This window comes from Octopus sinensis, linkage group LG26, assembly GCF_006345805.1.
Source record: "Octopus sinensis linkage group LG26, ASM634580v1, whole genome shotgun sequence".
Lineage (NCBI taxonomy): Eukaryota > Metazoa > Mollusca > Cephalopoda > Octopoda > Octopodidae > Octopus > Octopus sinensis.
Window position 1 is genome coordinate 3,925,543 of NC_043022.1, and position 16,915 is coordinate 3,942,457.

Below are 16,915 nucleotides of genomic sequence, written 5' to 3' on the forward strand. Positions count from 1 at the left end.
TTCAGTGACGACATCAGAATGCAATTCGGCCTCGATAAATGTGCAAAGGCTACCTTTATCAAAGGAAAAATGACAAAACATCTAACGTTAACCTTGACCAACAGAATGTCATAAAAGAACTAGACCCAGCGGAGAGCTACAAGTACCTAGGGGTAATTGAAGGGAACGGAATAAGGCATTCAGAGATGAAGGAAAGGATCAGGAGAGAATGCTATCGAAGAGTGAGAGCAATACTCAAGACAGAGCTGAATGCAAGAAACAGGATCGAAGCAATCAATGCATTAGCTATACCAGTCGTGACTTACAGTTTCAATATTGTTAACTGGTCAATTACTGAAATATGTCAGCTCGACAGAAAAATAAGGAAACTGTTGACAATGCATAGAATGCACCACCCTAAGGCAGATACAGAACGACTCTATCTGCCAAGAAAAGAGGGAGGCCGTGGTCTTTGCAACTGGCAATAAAACATGAAGATTGCTACAATTGGCCTAGACACCTACCTGAAAAACTCTGAGGACTAGATGTTAAAACTTGTCTCAAAACATGAAAACAAGAAAGCATCATACTCAGTCACAAAACAGGCAAAGGAATATCTAAGTGAATTCCGAATACAACCAATTTCGGAATTAGAGATAGACATACAAGAAACAAGCACAGAAAAAGCTAGGCGCATGAAAACCGTGCCAAAACTGCGGCCTTAGATATTCTGAATAATAAATGGCAGAGAAAAACCTCTCTACGGCAAAATACCCAAAGAGAGCGAATAATGCAGATATCGACAAAGCCCTGACCCATCAATGGCTAATGGCCTCTGGCTTAAAATCTGAAACAGAGGGGTTTATCATAGCAGCTCAAGATCAATGCCTACCAACAAGAAACTACCAGGCCAACATATTAAAGATCAGAAGCAGTCCAACGTGTCGCGTATGCAAGCAACAAAATGAAACCATTGACCATGTGGTCTCCAAGTGCAGTCTTCTAGCGCCTACAGAGTATCTCAACAGGCACGATAGAGCTGCACAATATATTCACTGGGTAATCTGTAAAAACCTGGATTTGCCCCATGAAAAAAACTGGTGGGAACACAAACCACCCCCAGTGCTTGAAAATGACCACATCTCACTCCTCTGGAACTTCACCATTCAAACTGACAGGAAGATAGATGCAAATAGGCCAGACATCATATTGAAAGACTTCAAACAAAGAACATGCCTCCTCATTGATATGACTGTCCCAATCGATATAAACGTATCTGTCAGGACCTACCAAAAACTGAGCAAATATAAAGATCTTGAAATAGAAATCAGCAAAATGTGGAAGCTGAAGACTAAAACAATACCTGTTGTCATAGGTGCCCTGGGAATGATAGCAAAAGGGGCTGATAGCTACCTAACTCAGATACCAGGAAACCCAAAATGGCAGAAGTTCAAAAGATAGTGCTCATGGGAACTGCTCATATCCTACGCAAAATACTCTCTATGTAACCTCAAGTTTTAAAACAACCATAATTTTCGGTTTAAAAAAAAAAAAAAAAAAAAACTTTTTTTTAGACATTCATTAGTACAACATCCCACCCCCCCCCCAAATATATGGACACACTAGGCATAACAACAACATGAACTTCCAACCCTGTTGTCTCTTGAGGTCTCTGGGTGAGACTTGGAGCCAACTTGTACAAATATAAAGCAAAAGTCAAACATAGAATAATAATAATAATAATAATAATAATAATAAAAATAATAATAATAATGATGATGATGATGATGATGATGATGGTATTTATAAACGTGTAAAAATATAAGAAAAAACAATATCAGATTATAACAAAGAACAATTCCCTGAAAGAGGAAAACTCCCTAGGGCTGCTTATGGAGACCCCACACAACTGCGGGCGCATGACCACGGCGAAAAACTGCTCCCTCCACATTGTCCTCCTTCAACCAACGGGTACATGCTTAGATTTGGCCCATTTACTCGCACCATTCTTGCAAAATTCACCCAACTTTTAAGGAAATTGTTAAGAGTCAGCTCTTCTCTCTCTAGCTTCACTTTTCTTTTCAAGTGAAACTTGAAAAAGCTGATGAGGACATGGCCAAAGAGGAATACGTCTATCTTTAGCCATTTTGACCTGGTCCACCACACAGCCTTTTCCACTAAGGCTAGGCAAAGAAACACTTCTTGCTCTTCTCGGCCAAAGAAGATGGAAGGGCAATCTTTAGGATGCATTCAGCTGATAACCGGATCCGTCTTACACGTGACGTGATGGCAGGTGTTCGATATAAATCCACAAGTCAGCAATTCTAGGTCTCTAAGAGTGTACAGAACAGTTTCATCTGCCTGCGCGCATCTCGAACAAACCCGTCTCATGGCACTTCCATCCTGGTAGAGTATGGCCTGAGTCAGCAATACTCCTGGGCCGAAAGTTCTCCGGAGCAGACCAGCCAGTTGATTCTCTTCAGTCCACAGAGTCTCACCGGAAACGTCGTTACACCTGCCCACCACTAATCTCCTATAGAAATCACCAACCTCATTGCCCGTCTAACAGAGGACTGTGAGCACCTGACGATACTCAAAGTGACAGCCAGCCAGCCTGGGTCTACGCTTGATCCAGGACTGCAGCTGAGACAAGAGACGAGCTGTGGGAAATCGTGTCTGACAAACGGTGACCACACCTGCTCACCGTCTAGGAAGCTCTGGAGATGTCGCAGCCTCAGCGCATGTCTGCACATCAGCAGCCACTGCAAACCCGGCCCTCCATTCAGTGAGTGTTGACAGCGAATAGAGCACCTGACAAGTGGAACACGTTCCTTCCACAGAAAGTAGAAGCACGCGAGCTCCAGTTTGGTCCGAGATGGATGTGGGTAAGGCACGACGGTCAGGTGATAATATATGACGGAGGCGATGTGTGCATTTGTCACTTTGCCAGACCCTCCAGGGATAGCTTTGTCTCAGCCCATTTCTGGGTGACATTGATCTCCATGCTCGTCACCTATTCTCAGTTCTTCTCCAGCTGAAGATCTGGACCAAACCAGACACTGTTTTTTTCTTTTTTCCTTTTTCCTTTTTTTCCCCCATTTTTCTCTGTCTTCCCTTTTTCTGTCACATGACTTTGTAAATAAACAATCTGGTGTGTTTATTTTAATGACCTACCAATGAATACAGTGAGTTTCTTTGCGCTAGGTGTTGGGAAGCCACTCAGCAAGAAATGGGAAACCAAATTGAAAGAAGAAAATGATGATGATAATGATGATGATGATGATGATGATGATGATGATGATGATGATGATGAGAAATAGCAAGAGAAAAATTAACCATTTGCTCTCAATGGATAACTTGAAGCTTTTTTAGTAAAAATGAAAGAGATTTATTCTTTAATACAGACTGTAAGACTCTTCAGAAAAGATACAAGCAAGGAATTTGGCACAGATAATTGCGTAATATTAGTCACGAGAAGGGGACAGGTAGTCAACACGAAGGCATCCAATTACCAGATGACCAGACATTAAAATCAGTGAAAGAAGGAGAGAGTTATAAGTATGTAGGAGTATTAGAATCTGACAGAGTACTAACTACAGAAATGAAAGTGAAAATTGAGAAGGAGTAGATCAGAGGAGAGAGGAAGCTAAGTCAAAGATAAATGGCCCCAACCTCGTGAAGGCTGTAAATATTTGGGAAGTATCATTACTTTTATGACCGGCAGCTTTTGTAGATTGGACGACAACAACAACAACAACAACAACAACAGCGATAAATTGATTAATTCATACTTTATTTAGCTGCTAATTACCTTATGTCTTCATTATATGTTAAGATTTAATTTCTGTTCTTGAGACTGTGGTTAGGTAAAAAAAAGAAAAAAAAGCTGTGTGTGTAGCTCGATGTGATAATGTCTGAATAAGTCTGTGTGTGTGTGCATGTGTGTGTGTGTTTGCGTATGTTTGTGTGTGTGTGTGTGTGTGTGTGCTTGAAGATAGAATGAAAGCAAATACAGTGAGACAAAGCTCGAAGCTTTCTCTCGATTCCTCATCCTAAATTAAGATTGTGGTTTCTTTTTCTTTTTCTTTTTTTTTTCTTTCCTTCCATCATTCCGCAATGTTCACAGCATTCATCTTCACTTTCCTCTTCTCTCGCGCTCACACTTTGTTTTCCGCTCACTCTTTGTTCTTCGCTCTCACTTTCTTCTTCGCTCTCACTTTCTTCTTCGCTCTCACTTTCTTCCTCGCTCTCACTTTCTTCTTCGCTCTCACTTTCTTCTTCACTCTCACTTTCCTCTTCACTCACTCTTTCTTCTTTGCTGTCGTCTGTTTCTGCAACCAAGCTTGCGAGGACCATGCCCGCCACCTGAAATAAATAAAAAGAGAGAGAATCAACAATCTCTAAAGGGAAAACTTTGAATTATTCTCCCTTCCCCTATGAAGATAGAAAGCTACTATACAGGTTACGTGTATTATATAATCCCTTGGTACCGTATGAATTGACAGGCCCCTGTTGACAGGCCACTGACATTTAAGGTACTAACACATACAATATGCGAATTAGCAGCCACAGATTTCTGTAATTACTGTAACTAATGAGTATATAAATAGATATCCTTGTGATTAGTCATAATGATGTAGACTCCTCTGATGAGACTACAGTAATCTTCTAATAGCGATTAGTGTTTTCCATTAATCTACTGAAAGACAGCTAATCTAGCCCCGTTTATATATCAGCTGCGTAAATTACATATTCTTCTGTTTGTTTCAGTCATTTGACTGCGGCCATGCAGGAGCACAACCTTCAGTCGAACAAATCGACTCCAGGACTTATTCCTTGTAAGCCTAGTACTTATTCTGTCGGTCTCTGTTGCCGAACCCCTAAGTTACGGGGACATAAACACACCAACTTCGGTTGTCAAACGATGGTGGAGGACACACACACACGCACACACATATATATATATGTATGCGACGGGATTCTTTCAGTTTCCGTCTACCAAATCCACTCACAAGACTTTGGTCAGCCCAACGCTATAGTAGAACACACTTTCCCAAGGTGCCGCGCAGTTGGACTGAACCCGGGACCACGAGGTTAGTAAGTAAGCTTCTTGCCACACACCCACTCCTGTGCCTATAATGTATGTACTTGTCTCAGGATGATCTCAGGATTATCCTGTTGATAATTTTAATAATTATTTTAAAGTCTAAACAAAGCAAGTTAAGACATTAAACATACAGGTTGATGGTTAGTTCTATTATCTGATATTTCAACATTTTAGGGTCAGAACCTGTTCTTCTGGGAATATACAGAGAAAAGTTGTTGATAAATGATGTCTCTGCTTTGTAGTGTGTGTATGAATGGCTGTTTTCTCTAAAAGTGCTTTGTTTAAGTCGGATATGTTTTAAATATGCGAGCTACACTTGTTAATTAAAACTGCTTCTTTTATCCTTAAGTTCCCATTATTTCTTTCTGTAGATTCAGTGGTACCTTTGACGTCTTGGGTGCAGCATTTGCACAATTTTTTTTTTTTTGACAGAAGAAGCGTTAGCATAGAAATGTTCTTGGATCTTTTTGGCAGTTTTTTCTAGCTGTGTCATATGAAATTATCACCCATAATTATGACCCTAGTATCAATCTATTGCATTTCAATCTGTTTTAGAGTTAGGGTTAGGGGTGGGGGGAAGGATATCTTTTTTTTCTTCAGAAATGTAAATAAACCCAATCTGTTTCTTAAACGAGGGAATATTCATACAGCATGGAATGTTTTCACCTCAATAGATGTCATTGATTGGTTGAAATTGCAGAAATTGAAGAATAAAAAAACAACAAATATCTTACAAACTATAGAATTTTCTCAATAAAGCCAAGAGAAAAAGATGTTTTATAAACACATTCTACCAGTATACGAAGTTTAAGAGTGTTTAGTTAACTAGAAATTATTTTAAAAAGCTGCTGTTCAAACCGAAAAGATCCATGTTCTTTAATGCTTATGAGAACCTTCATATTTCACGTTGAAGAATTGGTCGAGGGCCAATCTCTCTGCGAACACTTCGGTTGCGATGCCTTTTCTAAAAGCCTCATCTAACTCCTCACTAGCTCTCCTTTTACTCTGTTTCTTTCAACTGCAAGTCCTTTGCAAGTCGTTCTGATGGTCCTTTTCAGGGTGAACCACTATTATAGTTGACAATTGCCTCAGTCAACGGCTTAACTAATTCACTAATCCGGTCTCTGAAATCTTTGTGCACCGACGAAGGCGCGTTCAGCTTCGGTAACCGGATCCATGTCTATGAAGCCTAAGTGGCTCGATTGTGGTCTATGTAGTTGACTATTTTCAATTGTAAAACCTATACTATCCGTATCTGAAGGATACCCTATCGCAATACGATCTGCATGATCCGATGTGGTTTAACCAGCTCTACATTGGCACATAAAGGAAATTCAGTCGATACCTGTCAGACAGTTGGAATCATTTGGGCAAGTTTGCGGGGCTTTCTCACCCTCCTCCCCTATCTGCTAAGCCTACAAAGTCCCACCATACGTCTAAAATCCATTCTAATCTTCCACTAATACTAAGGAGTGGAACATTCCCAGGAAAGTTCCAGATGCCTGAAGAAATCTGGTCCTTCTACTCCAATCGGGGCGTAGACAGCAACTATGCCCTTCGATGTCAGTCGCGATCAGTACCACCGACTTACTTTCTGGATCCAGGAAGAACATCCGTATTGCAAGATCCAGATTTTTCCGAACCATCATGGCGACTCCGCCTCCCGGACGACTTAGAGATGCATACACCTTATACTCTCTGAAGAGAGGACTTGGTAGCACTAGCAAAGGGAAGTTTAGTGCTGTTCCAAGCCGTTGCACCAGATTGTTGCTCAGTTCATTTCGTTGTTCTTGTCGTTATTGTTATTGCTGCTGCTTATTTGTTTGTTTGTTTGTTTGTTTGTTGAGCGAAGCGGTCTTCGTCCTGTAGTGGGAGAAGTCCGAAACGTGGTCCTTTGCTATTCATAAGACCACAGAAGAGAAAGCAAGTCAACCCCCAACACCAAGAGCATCGACGGATGGATGAATGTGCATCCAGGCTCAGCAGTTGAGTAGGAACAACAGAATAAAAGAACTACCCAAGTGTGGGTACGATCCGTTTCGAGTGGGGCCAAGCAGTGTCCGTCCACTCAACATCATTGGAAGTAGACAGATACTCATGTTGTAAAGGGATCAGAATAATGGAGACTGAAATAACCGTGATTTCCAATCGTACTTCTGCAGCAGACGGAAATATCTACACCTTATTCCGTATTGTAACTATCACAGATTATACAGCAAAACAACAACTGAAATAAACACTTACTGCTCCTGTGACTAGTCCTAATAGGGCCATATTCAAAACTTCACCTGAAAGAAGAGCAAAAATAGCGTGAATTGTAATTTCTTAGAAGCAGAGTGTATGATATGTATATGAATTGACTATTATATAAATAAATTGATTAATCCGTGTATGTATTCTCCATTTTCTTTTTTGTATTGTAATAAATTTTTTTCCCTCCAATAAAGAAAAGGTAAAAACATCTATAACGGCAACTGGAATTCCGGATCTTTTCCTTTTGAACGGCACATGTCAACACAATTTCTAGTTAACTAAATACTTTTAAACTTCGTATACTGGTAGAATGTGTTTATAAAACATCATTTTTTCTTGGCTTTCTTGAGAAAATTCTCTATGTTGTAACATATTTCCACTTTAATTTCAAGCATTTCGGCAATTTTAACCAATCGCTGACCTCCTTTTGGGGTGAAAACATTCTGTGCTGTATGAATATGTCCCTCGTTTAGAAACAGATTGGGTTTATTTACATTTGCAAAGAAAAAAAATACCCTTCCCCACCCCTACCCCTAACCCTAACCCTAACCCAAAAGAGATTGAAATGCAATAGATTGATACTAGGGTTATAATTATGGGTGACATTTTCATTTGACACCGCTAGAAAAAATCCCATTTTTCGTTGCGGTGTCGTATGAAATTGTCACCCATAATTATAACCCTAGTATTGATCTATTGCATTTCAATCTATTTTAGATTTAGGGTAGAGTTAGGGTTAGGGTAAGGGTTAGGGTGAGGGGTGGGGAAGGAAGGTATCTTTTTCTTCGCAAATGTAAATAAACCCAATCTGTTTCTTAAACGAGGGACATATTCATACAGCAAGGAATCTTTTTCACCCCAAATGGAGGTCAGCGATTGGTTAAAATTGCCAAAATGCTTGAAATTAAGTGGAAATATGTTACAACATAGAGAATTTCCTCAAGAAAGCCAAGAAAATATGATCTCTTATTATAAAAGGCAGATTTTATCTGCCTCCCTTTTCAGTTATAGAAATAAAATCTACAATATAGGATTTCTTCAATTACAATTTACCTAGCATTTTAAGAGTAGAATGCATCGGGTTTTGCCAGGTCCACTTTTTAAAATTTCAACCCCAATTAAGCAAAATTTACAGAAAACTCACATTCTGGTGTATGAGTCAAATGCTTCTCTTACTGTGGTTTACACCACACGCAAACGCACACACACAGTGTGCAACGAAGATAATGAAAGTAATTCACTTTCTGTAGTGAGTGACTCTTTCACTCTGCCTCCCACTTCCTCTTTACACACATAGACACGCAAATATATAAATAAAATTGTCAGCTAACATGCGTGTGTATGTGTGTGTGTGTGTGTGTGTGTGCGTGTGTGTGTGTGTGAGGGTGCGTGTGTGTGTGTGTGTGTGTGCGTGTGCGTGAGTGTCTGACAGGAAAAATGAAAGTAATTCACTTTCTGTAGTGAGTGACTCATTCACTCTGCCTCCCACTTCCTCTTTACACACATAGACGCGCAAATATATAAATAAAATTGTCAGCTAACGTGCGTGTGAGTGAGTGTGTGTGTGTGTGTGTGTGTGCGTGTGTGTGTGTGTGAGGGTGCGTGTGTGTGTGTGCGTGTGCGTGAGTGTGTGACAGGAAAGTTTTTTAGGACGAATATAAGACCTATATCCAAGTAGCAGAAAGATCGCCCAAAAGTGTATATAGATATTTAAATGTATTTTATATTCATCTATACACAGATGTATGTATAATGTGTGTGTATATATTTCCATAGAGGTAACCTTTCACTCCATACAAAGTTTTTTAGGACGAATATAAGACCTATATCCAAGTAGCAGAAAGATCGCCCGAAAGTGTATATAGATATTTAAATGTATTTATATATTCATCTATACACAGATGTATGTATAATGTGTGTGTATATATTTCCATAGAAGTAACCTTTCACTCCATACAAAGTTTTTTAGGACGAATATATAAGACCTATATCCAAGTAGCAGAAAGATCGCCCGAAAGTGTATATAGATATTTAAATGTATTTATATATTCATCTATACACAGATGTATGTATAATGTGTGTGTATATATTTCCATAGAGGTAACCTTTCACTCCATACAAAGTTTTTTAGGACGAATATAAGACCTATATCCAAGTAGCAGAAAGATCGCCCAAAAGTGTATATAAATATTTAAATGTATTTATATATTCATCTATACACAGATGTATGTATAATGTGTGTGTATATATTTCCATAGAGGTAACCTTTCACTCCGCACAAAGTTTTTTAGGACGAAAATAAGATCTAAAGTTATCTCTAAGTAGCACAAAGATCGCCCAAAAGTGTATATAGATATTTAAATGTATTTATATATTCATCTATACACACATGTATGTATAATGTGCGTGTATATATTTCCATAGAGGTAACCATTCAATCCATACAAAGTTTTTTAGGACGAAAATATTTATATATAAAAGAAAGGTTGTGTGTCTGTCTACTCCGATTTAGATTCCTAACTACTCCCACATTTTGCGATGCAGTTTAACCAAAACCGGGTATCTTATAGTCGTGATTCATATCGAGCCCTTCTGGGTATTAGCGCGCGTCTTCGATGAGTCTATGATTTTACAAATAATTTACCATCATTTTTTTTCCATTTTAATGCATATTTTTTTTAATAAAGGGAAGTAACTCTCAAACTTCACACCAATATGCGTGCTCATATGCGACGTAATATCACATCAGCAGCATTTCCTCACACCCTCCTTGCACTTGGCGAAGACAAAATACCAGGGGATGAAAATGGTAATATTGCCATCGATTCCATTTGTACCATTGTTAAGACGCCTTCTGATCTCAGAGATGCAGTGTTCCCAGATCTACAAGCTAATTATCAGAATATGGATTGGATTGGCAAAAAGGCTATACTGGCCCCGAGGAATAAAACTGTTCACCATATTAATGATGAAATGCTAAAACTCATTCCTGGGGAAGTCTATGTATATCAGTCTATCGATACAACTCCTGACCCAGAGGACGTCATCAACTATCCAATAGAGGTACTCAATTCCTTTGAGCATCCCGGACTACCACCACACTTTCTCAAACTTAAAGTTGGTGCCCCTATAATGCTCATCAGAAATTTGGTTCCCCCAAACAATGCAATGGCACACGTTTGATCGTTAAGTCCTTATCTCCCACCGTAAACTTATATCAATATTTGCCTGAATAATCATCATAATTCAGTGCAATCATTAACAGTACTTTCAAGCAATGCAGCCCCGAGCAACGCCGGGCAATTCTGCTAGTGTTTTATAAACACATTCTACCAGTATACGAAGTTTAAAAGTGTTTAGTTAACTAGAAATTGTGTTGACATGTGACGTTCAAAAAGGAAAAGATCCGGAATTTCAAAAGTTTAAGGTACGAATATCGAAGAAGAACCAACGATAAACATTGGATCATATTCGCATCTACAATTTCCAGTATCGTTAATCCAGTCTGATCTGGCAGTGTTTCTACAGCTGGATGCCCTTCCTAACGCCAACCACTCCGCGAGTGTAGTGGGTGCTTTTTACGTGCCACCTGCACAGGTGCCAGAGGAGTCTGGCATCGGCCACGATCGGTTGGTGCTTTTTTATGTGCCACTGGCACAGAAGCCAGTGGAGGCTGCACTGGCAACGGCCACGTTCGGATGGTGCTTTTTATGTGTCACCGGCACAGGTATCACACTACTGTTTCCATTGATATGTATATATATATATATATATACACACACACACATGTATGTATGGATATATATGTATATATATATATATATATATACATACATATATATATATATATATATATAATATATATAATATATATATATATATATATATATATATATTATATATATAATATATATATATATATACAATTAAGGGCTCCTAAATTAAGATGCCGAGTGCTGGGAACACAAAAAGGGGATGAATTTATCGAGAGTGAAAATCAAAAACGTTTACCGATAACTTTAACTCGAACCGCGGTTTCTGCTTCTTTCTAGCAAAACACAAAATATGTTTGCTAAGGCTAGCTTCATCAGCGAGTCGCCTAAATTTAATCGAGGTCTGCAGCGATGTGGGACCATGTGTTGATCTCGAACTACTAGCAGATCTTAACTTTTCAAATCTCTGCGCAGACGCAAAATTGTGTTCCCAGCACTCGGCATCTTAATTTAGGAGCCCTTAATTGTATAACTACATGAATAATATTTTTCTATATGAATAATATTTTTGTCTTATGACTAATTCGTCTTTTGTGCTGGGCACCTGGTAGTAAATAATATTACTACCCTTCTTGTTCTTATTCGCATATTACATGATGGATTTATTCGTAAAATTCTTCCCGGCATGCCCTATACTGCCGTGTAAATTTTGCGTCTGCGCAGAGATTTGAAAAGTTAAGATCTGCTAGTAGTTCGAGATCAACACATGGTCCCACATCGCTGCAGACCTCGATTAAATTTAGGCGACTCGCTGATGAAGCTAGCCTTAGCAAACATATTTTGTGTTTTGCTAGAAAGAAGCAGAAACCGCGGTTCGAGTTAAAGTTATCGGTAAACGTTTTTGATTTTCACTCTCGATAAATTCATCCCCTTTTTGTGTTCCCAGCACTCGGCATCTTAATTAGAGGACCCTTAATTGTATAACTACATGAATAATATTTTCTATATGAATAATATTTTTTTGTCTTATGACTAATTCGTCTTTTGTGCTGGGCACCTGGTAGTGAATAATATTACTACCCTTCTTGTTCATATATATTATATATATATAATAATATGCATTTGTATATCCCTATATATATATATATATATCCATACATTTCCATATATTAATATATATATATATATATATATATATATATGTATATATATATGTATATATATATATATATATATATACATATTATATATATATATATATATATATATATATATATATATATATATATATTATATATATATGTATGTATATATAATATATATATATATATATATATATATATATAATATATATATATATATATATATATATATATATATCCATATATATCGCGGCGGCGGCGTCATCGTCGTTTAATGTCTGCTTTCCATGCTGGCATGGGTTGGATGCTTTGACTGAGGACTGGTGAGCCAGAGGCAGCACTAGGCTCAATCTGACCTGGCAAAGTTTCTACAGCTGGATGCCCTTCCTAACGCCAACCACTCCGAGAGTGTAGTGGGTGCTCTTACATGCCACTGGCATGAAGGTCAGTCTGGTGGTTCTGGCAGCGACCACGCTCAAAACGTGTTTTTTACGTGCTACCATGTATGGGGGCCAGTCCGACGGCAGTGGCAACAAAATATATATTATATTTCGTTTAATGTCTGTCTGACTTCCATGTTGGCATGGTGGGATGAACATACATATGTGTGCATACACATGTGACTATATATATATATATCTACAATATCATAAATTAATTTCTCTTTACCTGCAGGAATGGGTTTTACGCACACACACACCCACACACCCACACACCGAACATCTTTATTTCACACCTTATACTGTGCCTCAGCATGGCCGCAGCTCTGAGCTGAAACTAGAAAAAAAATATATATATATATTTATATTTAAATATTATAAGTTTAAATTATTTAAATAATTTTTAAAATTTTAACTTTAATTTAAATATTTTAATTTGGATTTTGATATTTTTTATATTTTATATTTTATATTTTTTTATTAATTTTATTTCTATATATTGGCTTTGATTTTCACTGTTTGATTTGCCTAATAGTGGTTTTATCTCTAATTTAATATAATATATATTTATACTATAAAATTGGATTTAATCCTAAATCTAATTTTTCCCTTTAAGTTTGGATTTGCTCCCTAATATTATTATATATATATATATATATATTAAGAGAATAAAGTGTACGTATGCCGCTATCGTTAGCTACTATAACGCATTTTTTTCTCTCCTTGTTTTTTTTCTGTGTATTTTCTGTCAAAGAGCATAGGCTTGGAAACGTAAAAGACTTTTTCTATTCCTGAGCACTATACTAATACATTTGTTTGTTTGTACTCCCCCTGCCTGCGTCTTTTGTTTACTTTTCGTAAACTTTCCCTTTATATATATTATATATATATATATATATATATATATATATATATATATATATATATATATATATAATAGAATATATAAATATATCAAATAAAATATAAAATGGGACAAGAATGCAAAACATTCGGACAACTAGGTGATACAAAAAGGGCAACAACAAAACATCCAGATAGGCGATACAAAAAACAAGGCAAGGTCATTTGAAGCCTTTATCCTCAGTCAAGAAAAGATCATTCTCGCAATTTCGGCTGATTAATCTTGAGATTGCTTCAATCTGGCTAGCCCCAAGGAAAACTAAGCTAAGAGATTCCTTGGAAAAAAGAATGAAATGTATACGAAAACAAGGACGGAAAAACAGACGAAGTTACACGAATAAAAATACAAAAATACAATAATAATAATAATAATAATAATAATAACAGGACTTACCAACAGGTGTCTTTCGACTGGGAACAAATTGAATTCAGCTGGCATGTATGGAAATGAAGCCTTACAGCAGAGGGAAGAATATCTATGTGGCAGTGACCATGGCCAGACGCAAAAGGGCTAGCAGTCTGGCCTATAGGTTACGTGAGAAGAGAAGAGAGAGAAAAAGAGGAACAAAAGAATTAAGGAGGGGGAGAAGAGAGAGCGAGAGTGAGAGAGAGTTGTAGAAGCAGATAGACAGAAGAATCAAGGAGTGGCGAGAAGAAAAGAGAGACAGGGACATAGTAAAGCGAAAAATGAGTAAGAAAGGGAAAGAAATGTGTGAGAGAGGGGGGGAGAAAGAAAGAATGACCGGGAAAAGGTTGAAAAAGTCGTACAAAATTGTGGCGCTATATATATATATATGTATATATATATATTAATAAATACAACAATGGAACAAGAGCGCAAAACATCCAGATAACTTGGTGATACAAAAAGGGACAATCTCAAGATTAATCAGCTGAAATTGCGAGGATGATCCGATCAACGAAACAGCATACTCGTGAAATTAACGGGCAAATGGCTGAGCACTCCACAGACATGTGTACGCTTAACATAGTTCTCTGTGAGATTCAGCATAACACAGAGGGTGACAAGGCTGGCCCTTTGAAATACAGGTACACCGAGAATATATATACACAGACATTATACATAATCTGTGTATATGAATATATAAATACATTTAAATATCTATATACACTTTCGGGCGATCTTTCTGCTCTGCTACTTGATATAGGTCTTTATTCGTCCTAAAAACTTTGTATGGAGTGAAGGTTACCCTCTCTATGGAAATATATACAACACATTATACATACATCTGTGTATAGATGAATATATAAATACATTTAAATATCTATATACACTTTCGGCGATCTTTCTGCTACTTGGATATGGTCTTGTATTCGTCCTAAAAAACTTTCCTGTCACCACTCACTCACGCACACGCACGCACACACAAGCGCACCCTCACACACACACACACACACACCACACACACAACCACACTCACACACACGCACGTTAGCTGACTATTTTATTTATATATTTGCGTGTATATGTGTGTAAAGAGGATGGGAGGCAGAGTGAATGAGTCACTCACTACAGAAAGTGAATTACTTTCATTTTTCCTGTCAGACACTCACACACACGCACACACACACACAACACGCACCTCTCACACACACCCACACACGCACACACCACACACACAACCCACACGCACGTTAGCTGACAATTTTATTTATTATATTTGCGTGTCTATGTGTGTAAAGAGGAAGTGGGAGGCAGAGTGAATGAGTCACTCACTACAGAAAGTGAATTACTTTCATTTTTTCTTCCTGTCACCTCACCCACGCACACACACACACACACAACTACACGCAACCCTCACACACACACACACGCACACACACACACACACACGCACGTTAGCTGACAATTTTATTTATATATTTGCGTGTCTATGTGTGTAAAGAGGAAGTGGGAGGCAGAGTGAAAGCGTCACTCACTACAGAAAGTGAATTACTTTCATTTTCTTCGTTGCACACTGTGTGTGTGCGTTTGCGTGTGGTGTAAACCACAGTAAGAAAGCATTTGACTCATACACCAGAATGTGAGTTTTCTGTAATTTTGCTTAATTGGGGTTGAAATTTTTAAAAAAGTGGACCTGGCAAAACCGATGCATTCTACTCTTAAAAATGCTAGGTAAATTGTAATTGAAGAAATCCTATATTGTAGATTTCTATACTGACAAAGGAGGCAGATAAAAATCTGCCTTTTATAATAGAGATATACATACATTACATTATGGTTGCTCCCTCGTTATCGAGTATGGCCATTGCACGAAGCTTAACTGTTACTGGTGATGGGATCGAATGTGACTTTTTAGCCCATCAAAAGATCTACAATGTCTTGTAACAAAATTGGCAACTAAAACCTTTACCGGTAATAGCCGGTTGTAGTTCTAACTGGGCTTCATGTACCTTTACATGTCGTTTAAGTCCTCTCGCGGAATTACACTCTCTCCACATGCCCGACAGACATGATTAGTATGGTGTGTTACACCACCCAGTAGTCGGAGCGCAATCATCTGGTCTCGCTTTAAAGTGTACACGATACTGCATGGGGCGGTTCTGAGGGCCGGGTCTTGCAGGAGGGGGAACACGTGAGGCCCTTCCCTTCGGCCCTGTTACAAATGCCCTTTGACATCCCTTCTTTCTCATGCAACTCAAGATTTCTCAAAAGTGGCTGTCCCCTCGGGTGTACAATCCTTCTCCACGTGCTACGATCAATAGGTATGCCTTCCTATGTGTCACGAGAGATGCAACCATCTCTTAAGGAGCCTTCAGCAAGTCCTTATACCTCTTTTTTAGTTTATGTGGATGTCGTTCTCCTTTAGCTAACTCTCCATAAAAGAGTTGTTTTGGTATCCTTGAATCCTTCATCCTGACCAGATGACCAACCATCTGAACCTACATACATAAATACATACATCCATCCATACATACATACATGCATGCATGCATACATACACACATACATACATACATACATACATACATACATACATACATACATACATAAGTACATACATATATACATAAATACACACATACATACATACATACATACATACATACATACATACATACATACATACATACATACATACATAAATACATGCATAGGTAGATAGATAGATATAAATAGATAGATAGACAGACAGACAGACCAGCAATTAGCGTGGGGAAAGGAAGAAAGAGAAAGCTAGGAAGACAAATATATGAGTGTAGCAGTAAGTGAATTAATATGATAACAAAGTGGGTCCCCAAACAGATTGAAGCTCATGACCTACACCTGCGAAGAGGAAGGAGAGGAGGAGGTGGACGACGACGAAGATTAAAGAAAATATGGAACAAATAATGTAAAATAATAACATACAAATG

At 38.0% G+C, this 16,915-nt stretch overlaps 1 protein-coding gene across 1 annotated transcript; it reads right to left on the reverse strand.

The window, feature by feature from the left end:
* Positions 1–3,901: 3,901 nt before the first annotated feature.
* LOC115224722 (tripartite motif-containing protein 44-like) lies at positions 3,902–14,058 on the reverse strand. The gene is made up of 3 exons (XM_029795590.2): positions 13,932–14,058; positions 7,331–7,374; positions 3,902–4,344 (listed from the first exon to the last, which is right to left on the reverse strand). Exons 2-3 carry the CDS (start codon positions 7,358–7,360, stop codon positions 4,027–4,029), a joined length of 348 nt encoding a protein of 115 aa, XP_029651450.1. The 5' UTR covers positions 7,361–7,374; positions 13,932–14,058; the 3' UTR covers positions 3,902–4,026.
* Positions 14,059–16,915: the final 2,857 nt, after the last annotated feature.